Source organism: Cucumis melo, chromosome 7 (assembly GCF_025177605.1).
Source record: "Cucumis melo cultivar AY chromosome 7, USDA_Cmelo_AY_1.0, whole genome shotgun sequence".
NCBI classification, from domain to species: domain Eukaryota; kingdom Viridiplantae; phylum Streptophyta; class Magnoliopsida; order Cucurbitales; family Cucurbitaceae; genus Cucumis; species Cucumis melo.
In genome coordinates this window covers 24,550,117-24,570,163 of record NC_066863.1, presented here as the reverse complement: position 1 = coordinate 24,570,163, position 20,047 = coordinate 24,550,117, and the positions used below count along the sequence as shown (strand labels likewise).

The 20,047-nt window shown below is 28.2% G+C and overlaps 1 protein-coding gene across 1 annotated transcript; it reads left to right on the top strand.

Moving 5' to 3' along the window:
- Positions 1-12,307: 12,307 nt before the first annotated feature.
- LOC103493108 (probable GABA transporter 2) lies at positions 12,308-18,670 on the top strand. The gene is made up of 7 exons (XM_008453738.3): positions 12,308-12,509; positions 12,646-12,876; positions 15,832-15,929; positions 16,510-16,696; positions 16,786-16,916; positions 17,052-17,288; positions 17,917-18,670. The coding sequence occupies exons 1-7, from the start codon at positions 12,416-12,418 to the stop codon at positions 18,304-18,306; spliced, it is 1,368 nt and encodes a 455-aa protein (XP_008451960.2). The 5' UTR covers positions 12,308-12,415; the 3' UTR covers positions 18,307-18,670.
- Positions 18,671-20,047: the final 1,377 nt, after the last annotated feature.

Here is a 20,047-nt window from a genome sequence, read left to right as displayed (position 1 = left end):
CTCGATAGGTCCTATATATGCAGTTTCTAGTTTGACTTTAGTTGTGTACTCTATATAGTATTTTTAGTTTTTCTGCTTGCACTTACACACACACATTGTTGTTGAAATAAGTATCTCGAAAGATTGCCGGTTTTCCTTTTCAGAAGTAGTGACCTTATATTTCTGTATCTCTCTGTGCAAATTTAATATGTATTTATTTGTTAAGGAAGGAGATAAACGAGGAAGAATTTAGAGAGAAAAGGTAGAAAAGACAGACTTCCTTTTCTCAGGTTTTTCTATTCCTCTTCTTCAAAATTTTGGAATTTTGCTTGTGTGCTATTTGTATATGTTATTGATCTTTCCTTTCTCATTATTAATTTTTATTTTAGAGATCCTCCTTGGTAATTTTGAGGTGATTTAAGAAAAATTGGTTGTCCGGGAATCAATTTTTCTAATATTACCTTAACTTTACCTCGATAGGTCCTATATGTGCAGTTTCTAGTTTGACTTTAGTTGTGTACTCTATATAGTATTTTTAGTTTTTCTGCTTGCACTTACACACACACATGGTTGTTGAAGTGAGTATCTCGAAAGATTGCCGGTTTTCTTTTTCAGAAGTAGTGACTTTATATTTCTGTATCTCTCTGTGCAAATTTAATATGTATTTGTTAAGGAAGGAGATAAACGTGGAAGAATGTAGAGAGAAAAGGTAGAAAAGACAGACTTCCTTTTCTCAGGTTTTTCTATTCCTCTTCTTTAAAATTTTGAAATTTTGTTTGTGTGCTATTTGTATATTTTATTGATCTTTCCTTTCTCATTATTAATTTTGATTTTAGAGATCGTCCTTGGTAATTTTGAGGTGATTTAAGAAAAATTGGTTGTCCGGGAATCAATTTTTCTAATATTACCTTAACTTTACCTCGATAGGTCCTATATATGCAGTTTCTAGTTTGACTTTAGTTGTGTACTCTATATAGTATTTTTAGTTTTTCTGCTTGCACTTACACACACACATTGTTGTTGAAATAAGTATCTCGAAAGATTGCCGGTTTTCCTTTTCAGAAGTAGTGACCTTATATTTCTGTATCTCTCTGTGCAAATTTAATATGTATTTATTTGTTAAGGAAGGAGATAAACGAGGAAGAATGTAGAGAGAAAAGGTAGAAAAGACAGACTTCCTTTTCTCAGATTTTTCTATTCCTCTTCTTTAAAATTTTGGAATTTTGCTTGTGTGCTATTTGTATATGTTATTGATCTTTCCTTTCTCATTATTAATTTTGATTTTTAGAGATCGTCCTTGGTAATTTTGAGGTGATTTAAGAAAAATTGGTTGTCCGGAAATCAATTTTTCTAATATTACCTTAACTTTACCTTGATAGGTCCTACACGTGCATCTTCTAGTTTGACCTTCAGTTGTGTACTCTATATAGTATTTTTAGTTTTTCTGCTTCCACTTACACACACATGGTTGTTGAAATGAGTATCTCGAAAGATTGCCGGTTTTCTTTTTCTGAAGTAGTGACTTTATATTTGTGTATCTCTCTGTGCAAAAATAATATGTATTTGTTAAGGAAGGAGATAAACGAGGAAGAATGTAGAGAGAAAAGGTAGAAAAAGACAGACTTCCTTTTCTCAGGTTTTTCTATTCCTCTTCTTTAAAATTTCGGAATTTTGCTTGTGTGCTATTTTGTATATGTTATTGATCTTTCCTTTCTCATTATTAATTTTGATTTTAGAGATCGTCCTTGGTAATTTTGAGGTGATTTAAGAAAAATTGGTTGTTCGGAATCAATTTTTCTAATATTACCTTAACTTTACCTTGATAGGTCCTACATTTGCATCTTCTAGTTTGACTTTAGTTGTGCACTCGATATAGTATTTTTAGTTTTTCTGCTTGCACTTACACACACACACATGGTTGTTGAAATGAGTATCTCGAAAGATTGCCGGTTTTCTTTTTCAGAAGTAGTGACTTCCTTTTCTCAGGTTTTTTTATTCTTCTTCTTTAAAATTTTGGAATTTTGCTTGTGTGCTATTTGTATATGTTGTTATTGATCTTACCTTTCTCATTATTAATTTTGATTTTAGAGGTTGTCGTTGGTAATTTTGAGTTGATTTAAGAAAAATTGGTTGGCCGGGAATCAATTTTTCTAATATTACCTTAACTTTACCTTGATAGGTCCTACATGTGCATCTTCTAGTTTGACCTTTATTTGTGCACTCTATATAGTATTTTTAATATTTCTGCTTGCACGTACACACATGGTTGTTGAAATAAGTATCTCGAAAGATTGCCGGTTTTCCTTTTCAGAAGTAGTGACCTTATATTTCTGTATCTCTCTGTGCAAGTCTAATTTAACCATTGCATTGTTTTGAAAGTAGTTTAAGTTTCTCCTTTTTCTAATCCATTGTTACGCAGATTTTTTACGTGACATCTTTAATTTAGATTTATAATCTTTTAGCTTGTTTTGGATCTTTTTTTTTATTTTGTTATGCGATGATTGAGATATTTATAATTTAGATTTATTATCTTTTAACTTGCTTGCTTGTTTTGTTTATTTTGATCAATTGTGCGATCATTTGAGACATTTTTAATTTAGGTTTATCTTTTAGCTTATTTACATTATGGATGGTTATGAAACAGTTTCTGTTTTCCTCTTTTTTTTTTTTTTTTTGGTTTTTTGGTTCTTTGTCGTAATGTCTCTTTATGATAAATTTTTTATCTTTTTGTTGGCTAATTTGAAATTTTCCGATTTTTGTTTTTTTGTCCTTTGACGTGTGAACAATTTATGTTTATTATTTTTTTAGCTTGCTTGCATATATAGACTTTTCTAATATTTGAATTTTTTTTTTTATCATTTGCTGTGGAGACATTTTTAATTTAGATTTATTCTTTTTAGCTTGCAAATTTTGAGCTTCTGCCTTTTTTGGTCCATTGTTGTGCAGTTCTTTTATGAGATATTTTTTATTTAGATTAAATATTTTTTTTATCTTGCATGCATTTTGCATTATGGATATCTTTTTTTTTTGAAATTTTGAGTTACTTTTTTTTCTCTATCCTTTGTTGTGCAATGTTTCTTAGGAGACATTTTTAATTTAAATTTATTATCTTTTTAGCTTGCTATTATAGATTATTTTGAAATTTTGAGTTTCTATCTTTTCTTTTTATCCTTTGGTGCGAGACTTCTCTTTCATTTTTAATTTAGGTTTATTGTTTTTTAGCCTACTTGCATTTATTATGAATTGTTGTGAAATTTTGAGTTTTTTCTCTCTTTTTTCAATCATTTGTTGTTCATTTATTGTGCAGTCTTGCACGAATTTTGAGTTTTTTTTTTCTTTGTTGTGTGATGACCATTTTTAATTTAAGATTTACTATTTTTTTAGTTTTTTGTATTATGGAGTGTTATTTGAAATTTTGTTTCTCCATTTTCTTTTAAAGTCTTTTGTTGTGAGTTGTCTGTTTTTTAGAAATCTTTTAGCTCATGCATTTTGTATTATTAATTGTTTAATTTAGATTTATTTATTATTATTATTATTATTATTTGCATTATGGATTGTTCTATATTATGACTTTCTACTTTTTTTTTTTTTATTTTTCTGGTCATTTGTGGTACGATATGAGACATTTTTAATTTAGATTTATTCTTTTAGCTTGTATTTTAGTATGAGATTGTTTTGAAATTTTTACTTTTGGTATTTTTTTTCTCCAAACAAATGAGGAATTCATTTTCTCTACGATGTTTAAATTCTTTTCACTCGCTCTTCTCAAAACTTTTTGTGTATGATTATTTAGAGCGAACTTCTTGTACTCTTGTGTTATTATTATTAGTTGGTTTAGCTCTATTATTATTGATGTTTTCGGTGTTGTAGATAAGTTCTTTGTATATGTTTCTTTTGATATAATTTTCTTTATTTTCTTTGTTCAAACATAGCAATATTATTCTACTCTCCTGACCAGCAATCCACTTTTTACTCTGAAGTTTTTTTTTCTTTACTTGTGTGTTTTCATTTTTGTTTTTTTTGTGTGTATTTTTCATTCTTCTCGCCCCTTAATTTCATTGATAGTTGTTTTTGTTTTTTTTTTAATTATAGAGTTTTTTTTTAATATTTTCATTGTACTAGTTGAGGGCTCCACAACCATTCCTCAATTGGGGAAATCAATCATGCTAAAGAATCCTCCTTGTCCTCCTTGGAGCCTTTTGGGTTCTAATTTCATCAAACTAATATTGGTCATTCTCTTAGATTGAATACACATAGCTCCATATTCAAATTTCATCAGCTTTCTCAGGTTTTTCGATTCTTTTAAAAAAATATATTTTGAAAATTTTCTGGTTTGATTTCCTATTTGTATTACAACTTTTTTTTCATTTATCATTTATTATGGACATTTTTTTTTAATTTGAGCTGAAAAATTTGGTGTTCAGTAATCAATTTTTCTATATTATCTCAACCATCATGGAAGATACATGTCTTCTAATTTCATTCTTGTTGGATCTTTCTTTTTTATTTTCTTATTAAATCTTACTCATTTTATTATGACATTGAATGATCATATTATTATATTTATTTCTTGTTAGAATGGGTGTAGATTTTTTTCTTAGTCCTTTGTTTTGCAATGGTTTTTTACGGGACATTTTCAATTTAAATTTATTATTTTTTAGTTTGTTGCCAAATAAGCACTGTTTAGTTTAGGGTTTTTTCTTTATTTTTTTCTTTGTTGTGCAATGTTTTTTATTTTTTATGAGACATTTTTAATTTAGATTTATTATTCTTTTAGCCATTGTTTTAAAATTGAGTTTCTGTCTTTTCTTTTCTTTTTGGTCCTTTGTCGTGCGATTTGTCTTTATTTTTTATTTTGGTTCATTATTGTTTAGCTTGCTTGTATTATGGATTGTTTTGAAATTGAGCTTTTTCTTTAGATTTATTATTTTTTTTAGTTTGTTTGCATTTTTATGGATTTTTTTTTATTTGAAATTCTAAGTTTCTTCTTTTTCTTTTAAGTCTCTTGTTGTGCAATGTGTGCTTATGAGATATTTTTTTTTGATAATATATCTAAATTAACAAATCAAAAGAACTATTTCTAACTTTTTTCACATTGTATTACTAGTAAAAGATACGTGCATGACATGTATAATACGTAGCTTTAGGTTGTAAATAATGCATGTATATAGATTGTGCATTAAAGGTATAAAACTTAAAATGTAATAATCAAATGTACATGGTAAGAAATTACAATAATTAGATTAAAATAGATTAAAATATAAGAGTTTAAATGTAAGATTTGCATATATAAAAAATTCATTTATGAACATTATTTTTTTCTACAATTTGAATTATTGTCACAGGCTTAATCCAAATTTTTGTTGTCTTAACTAAAATTCTAGGAAGGTATATTTCAACATTAGAAATTATTTGTTCTTTTGATTTGTTAATTGTCATTGTAAAACATAAATGAATGAGGAATTGTTCTCTCTTGAACTTGAACTCATTGTCATTTGATGGGTTTAATAGTATTCGTTGCATGTATAATATTTTAGCTAAATAATCGACATAACAATCTTATCTCATTACACAATCTATTGAATAGATTCAAATTTCTCAATAATAATGTTCGTAGAAAAAAATGAAGGAAGTCAAATTAAGGAAGTCTTTTATATAGTAGAAATAATTGTTATAAAAACTTTTCAACTTTTAAGTCTAAATTTGTATCGTTAATTAGAATTAGTAAGATATTTAATTTGTAACTAATTTCTAGAATGTGAATAAAAAACCATTTGCATTCCAACTCCTTAGAATCCTATACTTTAATTACTAAACTTAATTTTTGTTCAAGGCTAACTGGTGTGTTAAATAGTGAAGAAGACAGGAACCATCTTTTTATCTCTTGTTTCTTTGCAAAAATCATTTGGAACCAATTTGCCTCCTCTTTAAAAGAAGTATAGCTTTCTACAGCCTAAGGAAATTTGCATATTTGCGGTTGGAAACAAAAGAGTAAAAAGAACATCATACTATTCAACACCATTGCATATGCTCTTTGGTGTATTTGGCTGGAAAGAAATGAGAGAATCTTTAATGGCAACGAAAAGACTGCAACAAAAATCTAGGAAAATATAAAAGTAATATTTGGGCTTTGGTCTAGTAGATCAAATCTGTTTTCTAGTTATCAAGCTTCCTCCATAGCTCTGAACTTACATGCTTTTGTCTAGCTTCTTTGCCTGTCTTTTATTTGGTTTGGGGGATTATCTCTAGCCCTCTTCTTTAGTGTTTGCTTTTTCTCCCCGCTTCTCTGTATTGTTCTTGCCGATTATTTAATAAAGCGGGTGCTAAGGGGGTGTCCACTTAGTGGAGATGTTCGGGTGCACCTGCTGACCCATCGTTCCCTTTTCTAAAAAAAGAATTACTAAACTTCATGAAAATTTGAAGAATAAAAAGGTAAACTTCTAAAAACAAATGAAATTAGACTAAAAAATTAAGAGATAAAAGTATAAGATTTGTAACTTAGAGACCAAATAAAACCAAACCCAAAATTTAGATTTTTTTCACTAGTCCGACAAGGACTGAGAGCGAACTCATATGATTTAGTTGGACTTGAGATGATTTACGCTCGCCTATAGTCGAGTGGGTTTTGTGCATTTTGACTAATGTAGAAAAAGCATTGATCCCATAGAGTGATTCAAAGATTCCTTCTCGGAATTGAGAAAGCCATTGAATTCGGATTCAAAGAAAAATAAGAAGTGGGATGGGAGAAAGAAAGTAGAGCACAGGTCTTCTCTCCCTCCCTCTGTACTTAAGCGGTTATTATGCGGCTAGTAGATTATAAAATTGTCACAAATCAAAATTGTTTTAAGAAATATTATATTTAAATATGATGTTTGATTTATTTTTTAATTATTAAAAATATGTATAGAAAAAGTGATTTTAAATTTTTTTTGCTAAAACCTCTTTCAAAGCTCCAATGATAAAGTTAAGAGGAAAGGGTATGTACAAGTTGGAATTTGATAACTCTAACTTTCATTATTTGGCTGACAAGAAAAATAGCAAAATTAGATGTTTACTTTAAATAAATGACAAATTTTATTTTTAAATTGATAAAATAGTAAAACAGTTAATTTTTAAATAATAAATGAGAGAATAATGTCTTTAATATTCTTACTTAATTGACAAATGTTACTTCTAAATACAATTGTAACAAATATCACAAATACCCTATAATTAATACAAACTATGACCCACACTTGAATATTCTAATTTTTCTCTAAAAGAGAAAAAAAAACAAAAAAAAAAAAAAACATCTTCTGCAAAATATCACATCTTTTGCATGCAACCACTTCACATCTTCTGCATTTACTTCTCTACTTTTGAAAACTTTATAATTTTTTTGTGCCATCTTCTTTCCTTCATATCTTTGTTTCTTTTAGCATTTTCATTGCTTCAAATCTTCGATTAGTATCTCCGTTGCTTCAAACTTTCGTTTGCATGGTCATCTCCGTTTCGGTGACTTTTAAGATCGCTCCACCGTTTCTTTTTAAGATCGCTTTCCATCGTTTCCTTTTAAGATCGCTTTCCATCGACCTTTGTTCAGGTATTCAATCGTTTGTTTCGTCTTCAACCTTCTATTTGTTTTTTCTTCAACCATCTGTTCATTTTTAAATCGGTGAGTTATTTTTTGGATTTGTCCCCTATTCGTTCGCGGCCATTTCTCCTCCGTTTCGGTTGATTGTTAAGATTGTTTTCCATCGATGCTTCCAATTGAATCTTTTAATTTAGATTTTCTTAATTAGTTAATTTTTAATTAATACTGGTATTAGGGGTTGAATTTTGAATTTAAACTTAACTAATTTATGATAATTATTTGCATTATATTTGGCATAATTTTAGGGAGGGATTGGTACGATGTTCAAAAGAATTGAATCTTTAAAATTCTTTTTGTTTATTTCTTAATGTTTATCCTAATAATTAATTATTGCATTACCTTGACATGATTTTAGGTAGGCATTGAATTTTGAATCTATAATTCGAAAAATAAAAAATTGAATATTTGAAGTTATTTTTCGTTAATTTGTTATCTATAATTCGAAAAAAAAATTGAATATTTGAAATTCTTTTCGTTGATTTAATTTTTATCATAATAATTAATTATTGCATTATCTTTAGCTAGATTTTAAAGAGGTATTCAATTTTGAATCTATAATTCGAAAAATAAAAAATTGAATATTTGAAATTATTTTTCGTTAATTTGTTGATTTCTATCGTGATAAGTAGGAAATGTTAAAACAATATAATAATTTTTTGTTTTAGTTAATAATTATCATAAGTAGGTGCATTTACAAATACAATGTATTTGTGATATGTGATATTTTGTTTGATTTTTTGATCTCAACAAATATACTTTATTTATACATGGATAATTGTCATCCGTGGAGAAATAATTTCGAACAAAAAAAAGTGGATAATTGTCATCCGTGGAGAATTAATTTCGAACAAAAAAAAGTGGAAAAATATTTATGACAGTTAGTTTTACTGTAAATCAAAATAATATAACAGTTTGTTATTTTACTTTTTTTTTTCTATCGTCATATTTACTATTTTCACGGATTTTTATATTGTTCTTTAAGGCCGTGAGATGCGATATGGGCCTCAAGCCCAAATCTAAATCTCCAAAGTTTCCAAGTCTTTTAAATAGGGCTAATTAAATATGCATCAAAATAAGACTATACTGAGAAGAAAAACTGCGGTGGGTAGTTTTTTTTGAAATATTATATAATAAACACAACACATTATTTTAAATTTTTTGTAAATATAGTAAAATTTTCACTTTTTTCCGCCTGTAGAGGATTAGAAATGGAAAAAAAATATAACTATTATACCTTAAAAAGTTCGTTCCAGTGTTCATCTTCAAGATTGACATGGATCCCAACCATTTCCTATCATAGTATTCAATATCTTTTTGAAGTCTTTGTAAATTTTTCTTAATTTGTTGAACTTCAATTAATCATGAGAATAATTATATCCTGTACTAACTAACTCAAAATTTTTCTCAAAATTTCTTACTTAATATTCTTACTTATTTGACAAATGTTACTTCTAAATACAATTGTAACAAATATCACAAATACCCTATAATTAATACAAACTATGACCTACACTTGAATATTCTAATTTTCTCCTAAAAAAGAAAAAAAAAACATCTTCTGCAAAATATCACATCTTTTGCATGCAACCACTTCACATCTTCTGCATTTACTTCTCTACTTTTGAAAACTTTAGAATTTTTTTGTGTCATCTTCTTTCCTTCATATCTTTGTTTCTTTTAGCATCTTCATTGCTTCAAATCTTCGATTAGTTGCTTCAAACTTTCGTTTGCATGGTCATCTCCGTTCTTTTCTCCGTTTCGGTGACTTTTAAGATCGCTTTCCACCGTTTCTTTTTAAGATCGCTTTCCATCGTTTCCTTTTAAGATCGCTTCCCATCGACCTTTGCTCGGGTATTCAATCGTTTGTTTCGTCTTCAACCTTCTGTTTGTTTTTTCTTCAACCATCTGTTCGTTTTTAAACCGGTGAGTTATTTTTTGGATTTGTCCCCTATTCGTTCGCGGCCATTTCTCCTCCGTTTCGGTTGATTGTTAAGATTGTTTTCCATCGATGCTTCCAATTGAATCTTTTAATTTAGATTTTCTTAATTAGTTAATTTTTATCTTAACAATTAATACTGGTATTAGGGGTTGAATTTTGAATTTAAACTTAACTAATTTATGAAAATTATTTGCATTATATTTGGCATAATTTTAGGGAGGGATTGGTACGATGTTCAAAAGAATTGAATCTTTAAAATTCTTTTTGTTTATTTCTTAATGTTTATCCTAATAATTAATTATTGCATTACCTTTTACATGATTTTAGGTAGGTATTGAATTTTGAATCTATAATTCGAAAAATAAAAAATTGAATATTTGAAGTTATTTTTCGTTAATTTGTTATCTATAATTCGAAAAAAAAAATTGAATATTTGAAATTCTTTTCGTTGATTTAATTTTTATCATAATAATTAATTATTGCATTATCTTTAGCTAGATTTTAGAGAGGTATTCAATTTTGAATCTATAATTCGAAAAATAAAAAATTGAATATTTGAAATTATTTTTCGTTAATTTGTTGATTTTTATCGTGATAAGTAAGAAATGTTAAAACAATATAATAATTTTTTGTTTTAGCTAATAATTATCATAAGTAGGTGCATTTACAAATACACTGTATTTGTGATATGTGATATTTTGTTTGATTTTTTGATCTCAAATATACTGTATTTATACATGGGATAATCGTGGAGAAATAATTTCGAACAAAAAAAGTGAAAAAATATTTACTATTTTCACAGATTTCTATATTGTTCTTTAAAGGCCGTGAGATCCTGTGGGGCCCAAAATTAATGCGATATGGGCCTCAAGCCCAAATCTAAATCTCCAAAGTTTCCAAGTCTTTTAAATAGGGCTAATTGAATTTCTCAATTTCCTTTAACATAGAACACAAAAAGGGGAAACAATCTTGCAGGAGAAGAGGGATTGAGAGCCATGAAAAAAAAAAAGCACAGAGAAATACAACAAAGCTCTGGTCATTCTCAGCAAAAACAAAAAAAAAAAAGAATAGATCTGAAAGAAAAATTCATCAGTAAAATCGGCAAGAGAAAGAGGGATTGAGAACCATACCTTTAGTCGGAGAATGAAGAAGAAACAAAGCACGAAGAGAGCTGGAGAATAAATGGAGAATAGAGATAGAAGAAGAAAGCCCGAAAACGAAGAGAAAAAACGGAAGGAGAGAATAGGAACGGAATGAGGAGAAACTCTTTTTTATCGTTTCCACAAATTTCTTATTAAACTAGAAATGTTTCCTAATTATTTTGGGTATAAGAAACAAGAACGTTACTAAACACGTCTGTTTCTTAAAAAACTAGAAACGGAAAACGGGAAACAGGAATGTTACCAAACGGGCCCTTAATGTCTTTTCAATAAATGTGAATGGTTACAGGTGAGGGCATCTCATTGCTTAAAATTCAAAAGTTTTGGATCTCAATCCCTTCATAATATTTTTCTTAAATAAATAAATAATCTAGAATTTTTTTTTAAAAAATATATATATATATATATATATATTTTGAAGTGTTACATAAATAGTTTAATAGGAAAGGCAGGAATATGTTTTGGTGATTAAATATTCAAAAATCCAACTAATTATGGTTTTGTTTTATAAAAGACTTCATACCATGAATCATGATTTAGATAAATTAATTGATGGCGTTCCTATCATCTAAACTACTATTTTAATATACAATATGTGATTTTAGGGATTCGAACCGTCTACTTAGTTGATATCAATATGTGTACGTTTCAATCAAACTATGTTATATCTGACATATACTATATCTATTTCTACATGTTCTTATCTATCTATATATCTATATTTTAATAGATATTTGATAGCTACTTGGAGATAATAAAATACTACACTCCACCAGTTTCAGATTCACAACGTCAGTTTACAAGCACACCTACTTCGTTTTTTTTTTCATGCACCCTTTAATAAGTAGTTTTTTTATTTTCAATATTTAACTACCAACAAGCTTTTTCTAGTTCTCAAAATTCAAAGATTCAAAGAAACTAAAATTTTCAATTCTAAAAAACATCTTGATATCATATTATGCTTCGTAGTTTCATAGACATCTCCAAGTATCAAACAAAGAGAGTAAATTAGAGTTTATTTAAGGGAAATTATAAAAAATGATGAAGTGGACAAAATATTTACTCTTCGTGATAAAATCAGGTGTAACGAATCTTTATCGTTAGTGATTCTTTTGTGTAGAGATGGATAAATAGTTTAACTTTTTTCTCAATTTGTTTTGTTTTAAACTAAAGTTTCAAATTAGGTCCATAGTAAAATTTATCCAATGAAAGTGACAACTAATATTTGTTTTAATTATTAGGAAACCGTTTTAACAATAGAAAAAGAATATCGAATGAATTAAGGATCGAGGAATTGAGTACGTAATCAAACCTTATCAAAAACAAGTAATTTATGTTTTTTGAACTACTAAATAATCAACACAATTGTTTTATGAAATTAAGTGTATAACAAATTTAATATAAATGAGGTTTTTTTTTGGTTCTAAATATGGATAAATATATATAGTTTTTCAATGGGTACATAAATAATATTCAATGATGAATTTTGAAATCTCATTGCAAAAAATAAAACGTGTTAATAAATGAGAAACCAACAAAAAAAAAAAAAAAAAACAAAAAGAACAGAAGAAAACGTAAAAAATAATGTGATTGACTTATTCCATCTTTAAATATGAATGCCAACTCCGACACTTTCAATTTCAGTTTGGCCTCGCTTTCTCCACCGGCCCTGGATTCCCCCGCCCCTCCACCCCAACATTTGCGATGGTGAATCAGCCTCCTCCCATCACCCACGACCTTTTCACCGACACCGAACGCCAGAACGACGCCGGAGCAACATTCGTCCTCCAATCCAAAGGTAACTTCACAAAAAGGACAGATTGGTTTCAGTATCGTCAAATCGTCTCTGTTTTCACACTTGTTTCCATTCTCTGAAAAATCGAAAACAGAGTAATTTTATCTGATTAAGTTTCTTTGGATCGACGATTAAACAGGGGAATGGTGGCATGCCGGATTCCATTTGACGACGGCGATCGTCGGACCGACGATTCTAACGCTGCCGTACGCGTTCAGAGGATTAGGTTGGGGATTAGGGTTTTTCTGCTTGACGATCATGGCGGTTGTGACTTTCTATTCGTATTTTCTCATGTCGAAGGTTTTAGATCACTGCGAAAAAGCCGGCCGCCGCCACATCCGATTCCGGGAACTCGCGGCCGACGTGTTGGGTAACTATTTTTTTTTTCTTTTTAATAATTGATTAATTCCTCCATTGCATTTTCCGGCGAAAGCTTAATTTTTTCTTTTTAATTTGATTTAAAACTATATTAAGAAAATTAGGCTGAATTATGTGATGCGAAATTCTCTGCTTCAAAAACGTAAAAGACTAAAAAAGTTGCAAACCCATTAGTATTTGTTTTCATATTTACTTGTGGAAAGTGAAAAGTAATGATGCTAAAGTGAAAGCTACTTTTATATATATATATATATATATATATATATATATATATATATATATATATATATATATATATATATATATATATATATATAGCAATAGCATAGTCTATATATTATATAACAATATACTTATGGCATATTGAGTTCAATTCTGTTCATATTTCCTTATATATATATAAAATAGTAAATATCATTTTCATCCTAAGTTTATTTAATTTATTAAACATTTTATAATAAATTTTAAACCCGTATTCACATGTATTATATTTTTTTAAATAAAAATTATTAATTAGTATTATTTAGCCAATAATTTTAAAATTTATTTTTAAGTGACTAATAATGTAAGATTGATTGAAAGTTTATTCTTCAACAATATTGTTGCTCTCTTTTTAACAAGTAATTGACATCGACCCTTTTGAATTTTTTAGTGATTTTTTCTTCCCATAATTTATTGTATTAAAAAATATTTTGATTTTGTTTTGTCATTTTATAAAGAGAATATTTTAAATATATATGTCATAGTGTCATATTTATGACGAAATGTTAGGTTTTTATTTATTTATTTGAGGATTGATAATGTTGGATTTTCGTGGTTAGTGTTTTCCCACATTCTTTTTCTTAGTGCAGTTTTAGCGACTTGTTTTTTCTTTATACTTTTATATGTTCTCCCTTTAAAAATAATTTCTACAATAATAAACCATCTTAATATTTTTTCCCCTAATTTTTATTAACCACTTAATGTTTTTTTAGAACAATTGCTTAATAAATTTTTAAAATATATGTGGATGAAGATATCATAAGCCTTTATTTAAATATATATGGTAGTAACCTTTTTTATTTTTATTTTGAGTACAACAATTGTAAAGATAAATATTAAACCTTTCACCGATTATGATCAATTACCTAGGAATAAACTTAGTTTGACATTTTTTATTTTCAGTTTAACAACACATCAAATTTCAAATTTTTTTAGAGAATAAGCATATGAACACTTTGAAGGTTAAAAAGGGTACCGATTAGGTTTTGTCGTAGTATCATAAATTGAGTTTAAATGAACCTGTGTTTGAAAGACATTGTTATTTATTTTTATTTGAAGGTTGAAAGAATATCAAAGTTATATTTATATATTTTGGAAAAGGGGTGAGGTTGGTGGGTAAGAAGAGAGAGAGATTAATCCACGCGTAATTGCATACTCCATATAAGCTTTTTAGTCCACATTTAATACCATAATGATTAGGGTTGCAACTGTTCCCACTCCTAAATAGGAGTTAGAATCTGTTGGTCCGAATTAGTTTTTTTCCAGTAAAATTATAGTTATAACATTTTGTTTAGGTTTTTCTCAAACCAACATCGGTCGAATCTCTTTTTATTTCTGATCACCATTTTTGGTTTGGTTGATTTTGATCGGTTAGCTTGGTTTTTCAATCTAACATGTTCGCTCTTATTCCTAAATTACCCAAAATTTCAAATAAATATAATTTAGTATATGGTTGACAAACAAATCTCACACATTTACAAATGTGTCTTTCTTGCAGCCAGCCCCCCTCTAGACCTGATTTATTATATTTTTTAACACCTCACCTCTCATACTACACCTATTAGTGTCTCAGGAAAGAAAAAAAGGGCCTACTGATTTAATAAGCTCTATGTCTCCCTTTTCTCCAAACATGTACTTTTTAGAAATTATATATATATATATATATATATATATATATATATATGTATCATTTATTTTTCCTTCTTTGATAATATACTATTTTTAATTTTGTCAATGTATTTTGATTTTTGGTTCAATTATTAGAAATGTGGTTTTAAAATTACAGATGTTCATTTAAGTACTCCCGGAGACCTACTCTGAATGTAGCTAGAAATCCTAGAAGGAAGGAGAAGGAAATGAAGAGAGATTTCTCCTTCTTGGCTAAATAGTGACATGTCACCCAACTAGGCCTCCCTTCTTCTGCCTTTTATGTTCATAAATGTTAGTGATATTTACAAGGATTGGACTTCTAAATTATTATATTTTTCACATGGGTTTCTTTTTTCTTTTTTTTTTTTTTTCTGTTTTCATTAGAAAAGTTTTAATATTTTTATTTAAATCAAATCTATATTAAAAATATCCATTTAAACATGATTTTTTTAAAAAAATATCTATTTAGTTGAGATTAAATTAATAAAGTAAACCAAAAATTTTCTCCATGCAAGAATCCTCAATTTTTGTCAAACTAAAAGAAAATATTTTGGAGATTGGAAATTGAAATGGATGAAAGGGACAACTCTATTTACAAGTCTCTATTTTATTTTTTAAATTTCAACCATACAAAAACGAAGAGTGGAACGATAAGCTTTTACAATAATAATTGATCTATTAAGTCTAATGTGATTTGATATATAGATTATATGTATGTATGACAATATTAGTCTCATCACATAAATAAATCGCATTACTTTAACTTAATAAAAATTGAAGTTGAGGGCTCAATCATTGCATTTTGAAAGGATAAAGTGTTGAAACTTAGAATTTGAGAAGTATTGTCATGTGAGCTAAAGTAAAGAAACCACTAGTTGAATAATTTGAATAATATTTTTTAAATAGTTATATGTTTATATACTAAGGTGGATCATTATGTTTTTATAGATCTTAATTTTATAACATAAATTTATATGAAAAACATGAAAATTGATATTAATGTTTAAATTAAATTGAAATATAATTTTGAGAACAGGATCTGGATGGATGTTTTACTTTGTAATATTTATTCAAACGGCAATCAATACTGGAGTTGGAATTGGAGCAATTTTACTTGCAGGACAATGCCTCGAGGTCTCTAATATATCTCTTTCATCTCTATCTTTTATTACTCTCAAATTATACTTCATCATCATGCTTATGGTATCAAATCAAATCTCACTTCTTATTTCTTTCTTACAAGCTTCACCCACAGATTTTGACAATAATAATAATAATAATAATAATAATAATAATAATCATTGTTATCATAATGTTGCTTTAATTGACAATTAGTGTGAAATGTTGACCCAATGAGAACATGTGCAATGGAGTTTTCTTCCTTTTTCTCTCCTTTCACTCTTCTGTTGGAGTATTTATGAGTTTAATTGACATTCGAATCTCAATCTTTTATTTCACATTTCAAATATTATACTTTTGACATTCAAATTTTAATGTAATTAACATAGTTAATGAATTATGTAAATCAATGTATTGATTCTTTTGTTGTTTTTTTATTTTTTATTTTTTATTCTTTGATTTCGTTTATATCATAATTAACATTATGTATCTTTTGAAAAATCGTGAAGTTTTTCTATCTTTTCAAGGTAAAAGAAGAGAAGAGAATAGAAGAAAGAAAAATTGACGTGCTTTTGGTGTGTACTTAAATGAACAGATAATATATTCGAGCCTTAATCCAAATGGATCGATGAAACTGTACGAGTTCATAGCAATTGTAACGGGGGTGATGATCATTTTGTCTCAGCTTCCCACTTTCCACTCTCTTAGGCATGTCAATCTGGGTTCTCTTCTTCTCAGCTTGGGCTACGCGTTTCTTGTTGTTGTTGCTTGTATCATTGCAGGTATACACCTTAATTTTTAGTCGAGATGTGCATATAAACCGATAAGATATAGTATAAATTCGCTTTAACTTTTGTTTGATTGAATGAAGCAAGGAGTAAAGAGGCTCCAACAAGGGAATACTCATTAGAATCATCAACAAAATCAAGGGCGTTCAGTGCATTCACATCCATCTCCATTTTAGCAGCCATTTTCGGGAACGGAATCCTCCCTGAAATTCAAGTAAAATAAGTATATATTTCAAATATGTGAGAGGCTGATATTACATATTATTCTCCTACCTCCCTAATAATTATTTAAAGTAGTCAATAAGATTTTGATTTAAAAGGTTTGGTTTCATGATAACAATTTGAACAGGCAACTCTAGCTCCTCCGGCAAGTGGGAAGATGGTGAAAGGACTTATAATGTGTTATAGTGTGATATTTGTAACATTCTATGCAATTGCTGGGTCAGGATATTGGGTATTTGGAAACAAGGCCACATCCAATATTCTTCAAAGCTTGATGCCGGACAATGGCCCTTCATTGGCTCCTACTTGGATTTTGGGCCTTGCTGTCATCTTTGTTCTTCTTCAACTCCTCGCCATTGGCCTGGTTAGTTCACTCCTCTCTTATCATTCTTCTACTAACCATCCAAGCTTCTTACTAAGGAAATATATACCTTTTTCGGTTTTTCTATTGGGTCTCAATAGTTTTAAAAGAGCAAAATTTCGACATTGATAAAAGTCTACTAGTGTTTATTGTTGACATTAATAGATATCGATAGAAGTCAATTAATGTCTATCAATATCCATCGTTGATAAATATTGGTATGCAAATTCAAGGGTACAAATTTACAATTTTCAAGCTAAACATAAAGACTAACCTAACTCAAATCTCAAAGAGTAAAAATGACTAAATGTGTAACATTTTTAAACCTATAAATGAAATAAAAATAAAAAGCAAAATTCGAGACTTTTTATTCTAACTTCTATCCTAAACTTAGATAAGTGTTACTATCTTAATTGACTTTAAACTGCACAAAAAGAATTCTCATTTGTGCTTTTTCACATTTTTCATGAACTAGTAAAAACAATTATATGATACAAAATTGATATGATTTCAAAGAAAAACAACATTAGATCAACTGTATTTTTTAAAAAATCACATTCATAAAGATAACATTATTTTAGATGTCGTGATAAAAACAATAAATAAAGGTAATATGAAAATTTGTACGTAGGTATATTCACAAGTGGCATACGAGATAATGGAGAAGCAATCAGCAGATGTAAAGAAAGGAATGTTTTCGAAAAGAAATCTAATTCCAAGGCTCATTCTTCGTACATTATACATGATAATGTGTGGGTTTTTTGCTGCAATGCTCCCTTTCTTTGGTGACATTAGTGCTGTGGTGGGAGCTATTGGCTTCATTCCTCTTGATTTCATTTTGCCAATGCTTCTCTACAACATCACTCACAACCCTCCTAAATCTTCCCTCACCTACTCCACCAATCTCGCCATCATCATCGTCTTCTCCGGGGTTGGTTTCATGGGTGCTTTCTCTTCTATTAGAAAACTTGTTCTTGATGCCCAACAGTTCAAGCTCTTCAGCAACGATGTCGTTGATTGAACATTAGTTTGCGGTCTTAGGCAACATATCATTATTGTTACAATCCATCTCTATTGTGATTCCCACAAAATAAGTTGTGTCGTTTCCCCCTTAAAATAGGGTGAGGATTTTTCACTTGGATAAAACTTGATTAGTTGTATGCAAACCAAAGGGATGGGGAGGATATCTTGATTTGTTGTTGTATATTAGAAAAGGGGTAAGGAAGTTCAGAATTATGATGAGTTATTAGGTGAAGCTGGGAATGATGTGAATGGATAGAGAGAATATATAATTGTAATTATGATCTATTTATTTTAATTTGTTAATGTGTATCTAACAAGGTCATTTCAAGGGTAGTGAAATGCAAAGATTTTTTCATTTTTAATTTTTAACATCACTTTTGTGTTGCAAAGTGTGAAAAGAAAATCAATAAGAAATAAGGAATACCTATCATGTAACAAATTAATTCTCTAATTTCAAAACTCAAACGTAAAAAGTTAAGACTACCAACTTAAAATAGTTTAACGAGTACTAGAGTTGTATTAAACTAGTGGTTGAAAATAAATGACATATAAAAAGTGATTACAAGGATTGAAATAAATACTTCTTACAAAATGAATGGTATCTTTTTCTCATTTATTTATTTTTTTTCTTTATTTTTGTTAAGGGTTGGTTAAAAAGTAATTAATGTTGGAAGTTGGATTATTAAAGATGTAACAATAATAAAGTTAAAGTTAAACGGATAATGTTAAAGAAAATGGGGAAAAACATTTAATCTCAAAGTCCCCAAAAATGAGGATTGGCTTTGTGTATTGAATAATGAAGTTTTACCTAATTAATACCAAACGTTATCTTAATGTGTTTTTAAGATAACAAAATACAACTCATATATATATATATATAGATATAGATATTCACATGATTTTGTCTCTTTTTATGTTACTTCCAAATATCCCCTCCGTTTACCTTTCTACTCGTGTCTTCTTCTCTTTTCCCTATTTCTATAATTTTAATTGTATATGTATGTATTAAAAATATTTTAAAATAATTATAAGCAAACTCTTCGAATAGGGTTGAAATAAGCTTAATTAACTCAACAATAATTGACATAATTTTCTTCTTCTTTAGAGATCAAAGGTTCAACTTGTCTTCCCATAATCAGATATCGTACTAAGAAAGCCACAAGATATAAATTATAAATCATTATATATAATTGAAAAACTATGTTGGTGTATTATGCTTGTTTTCTTAAAATTACTTAAATTCTTGGACAAATTTTGAAACGTAAAAACATGTTTTAAAAAGAGGGTTTTTTATTTTAAATGGAGAAAAAAATTATTTACACTCTATAGAACAAAACCACTATAAAACAAAATTTGTTACACTTGATTTTTTAAGTGTAAATATTTTGTCAAATGTCCTATTTTTACAATTTCTCTTTAAAAACTACTTTTATATATATATATATATAATATTTCAAAATTTAGTTTAGCTTTTTAAAAGTAAACAATTAAAATGAAAAAATTGATAAGTAAAATTTAATGTTTAAAAATTGAAATTTGAAAAACAAATGTTTATTAAACATCTATCAACATGTTTAGAGCCAGAAGTAGAGTGGAGTGGGGATGGGTTATAATAGTCCATGTCTTGTTTGAGCAATGTTTAGTTTTAGTTGGAGATTAGGATTGTGATTGAAAATAACCTACGTGTCTTTGCTATTCTCCAACTTTAGTAGTATTTGTTTCAAGGGTTGAGAATTTTG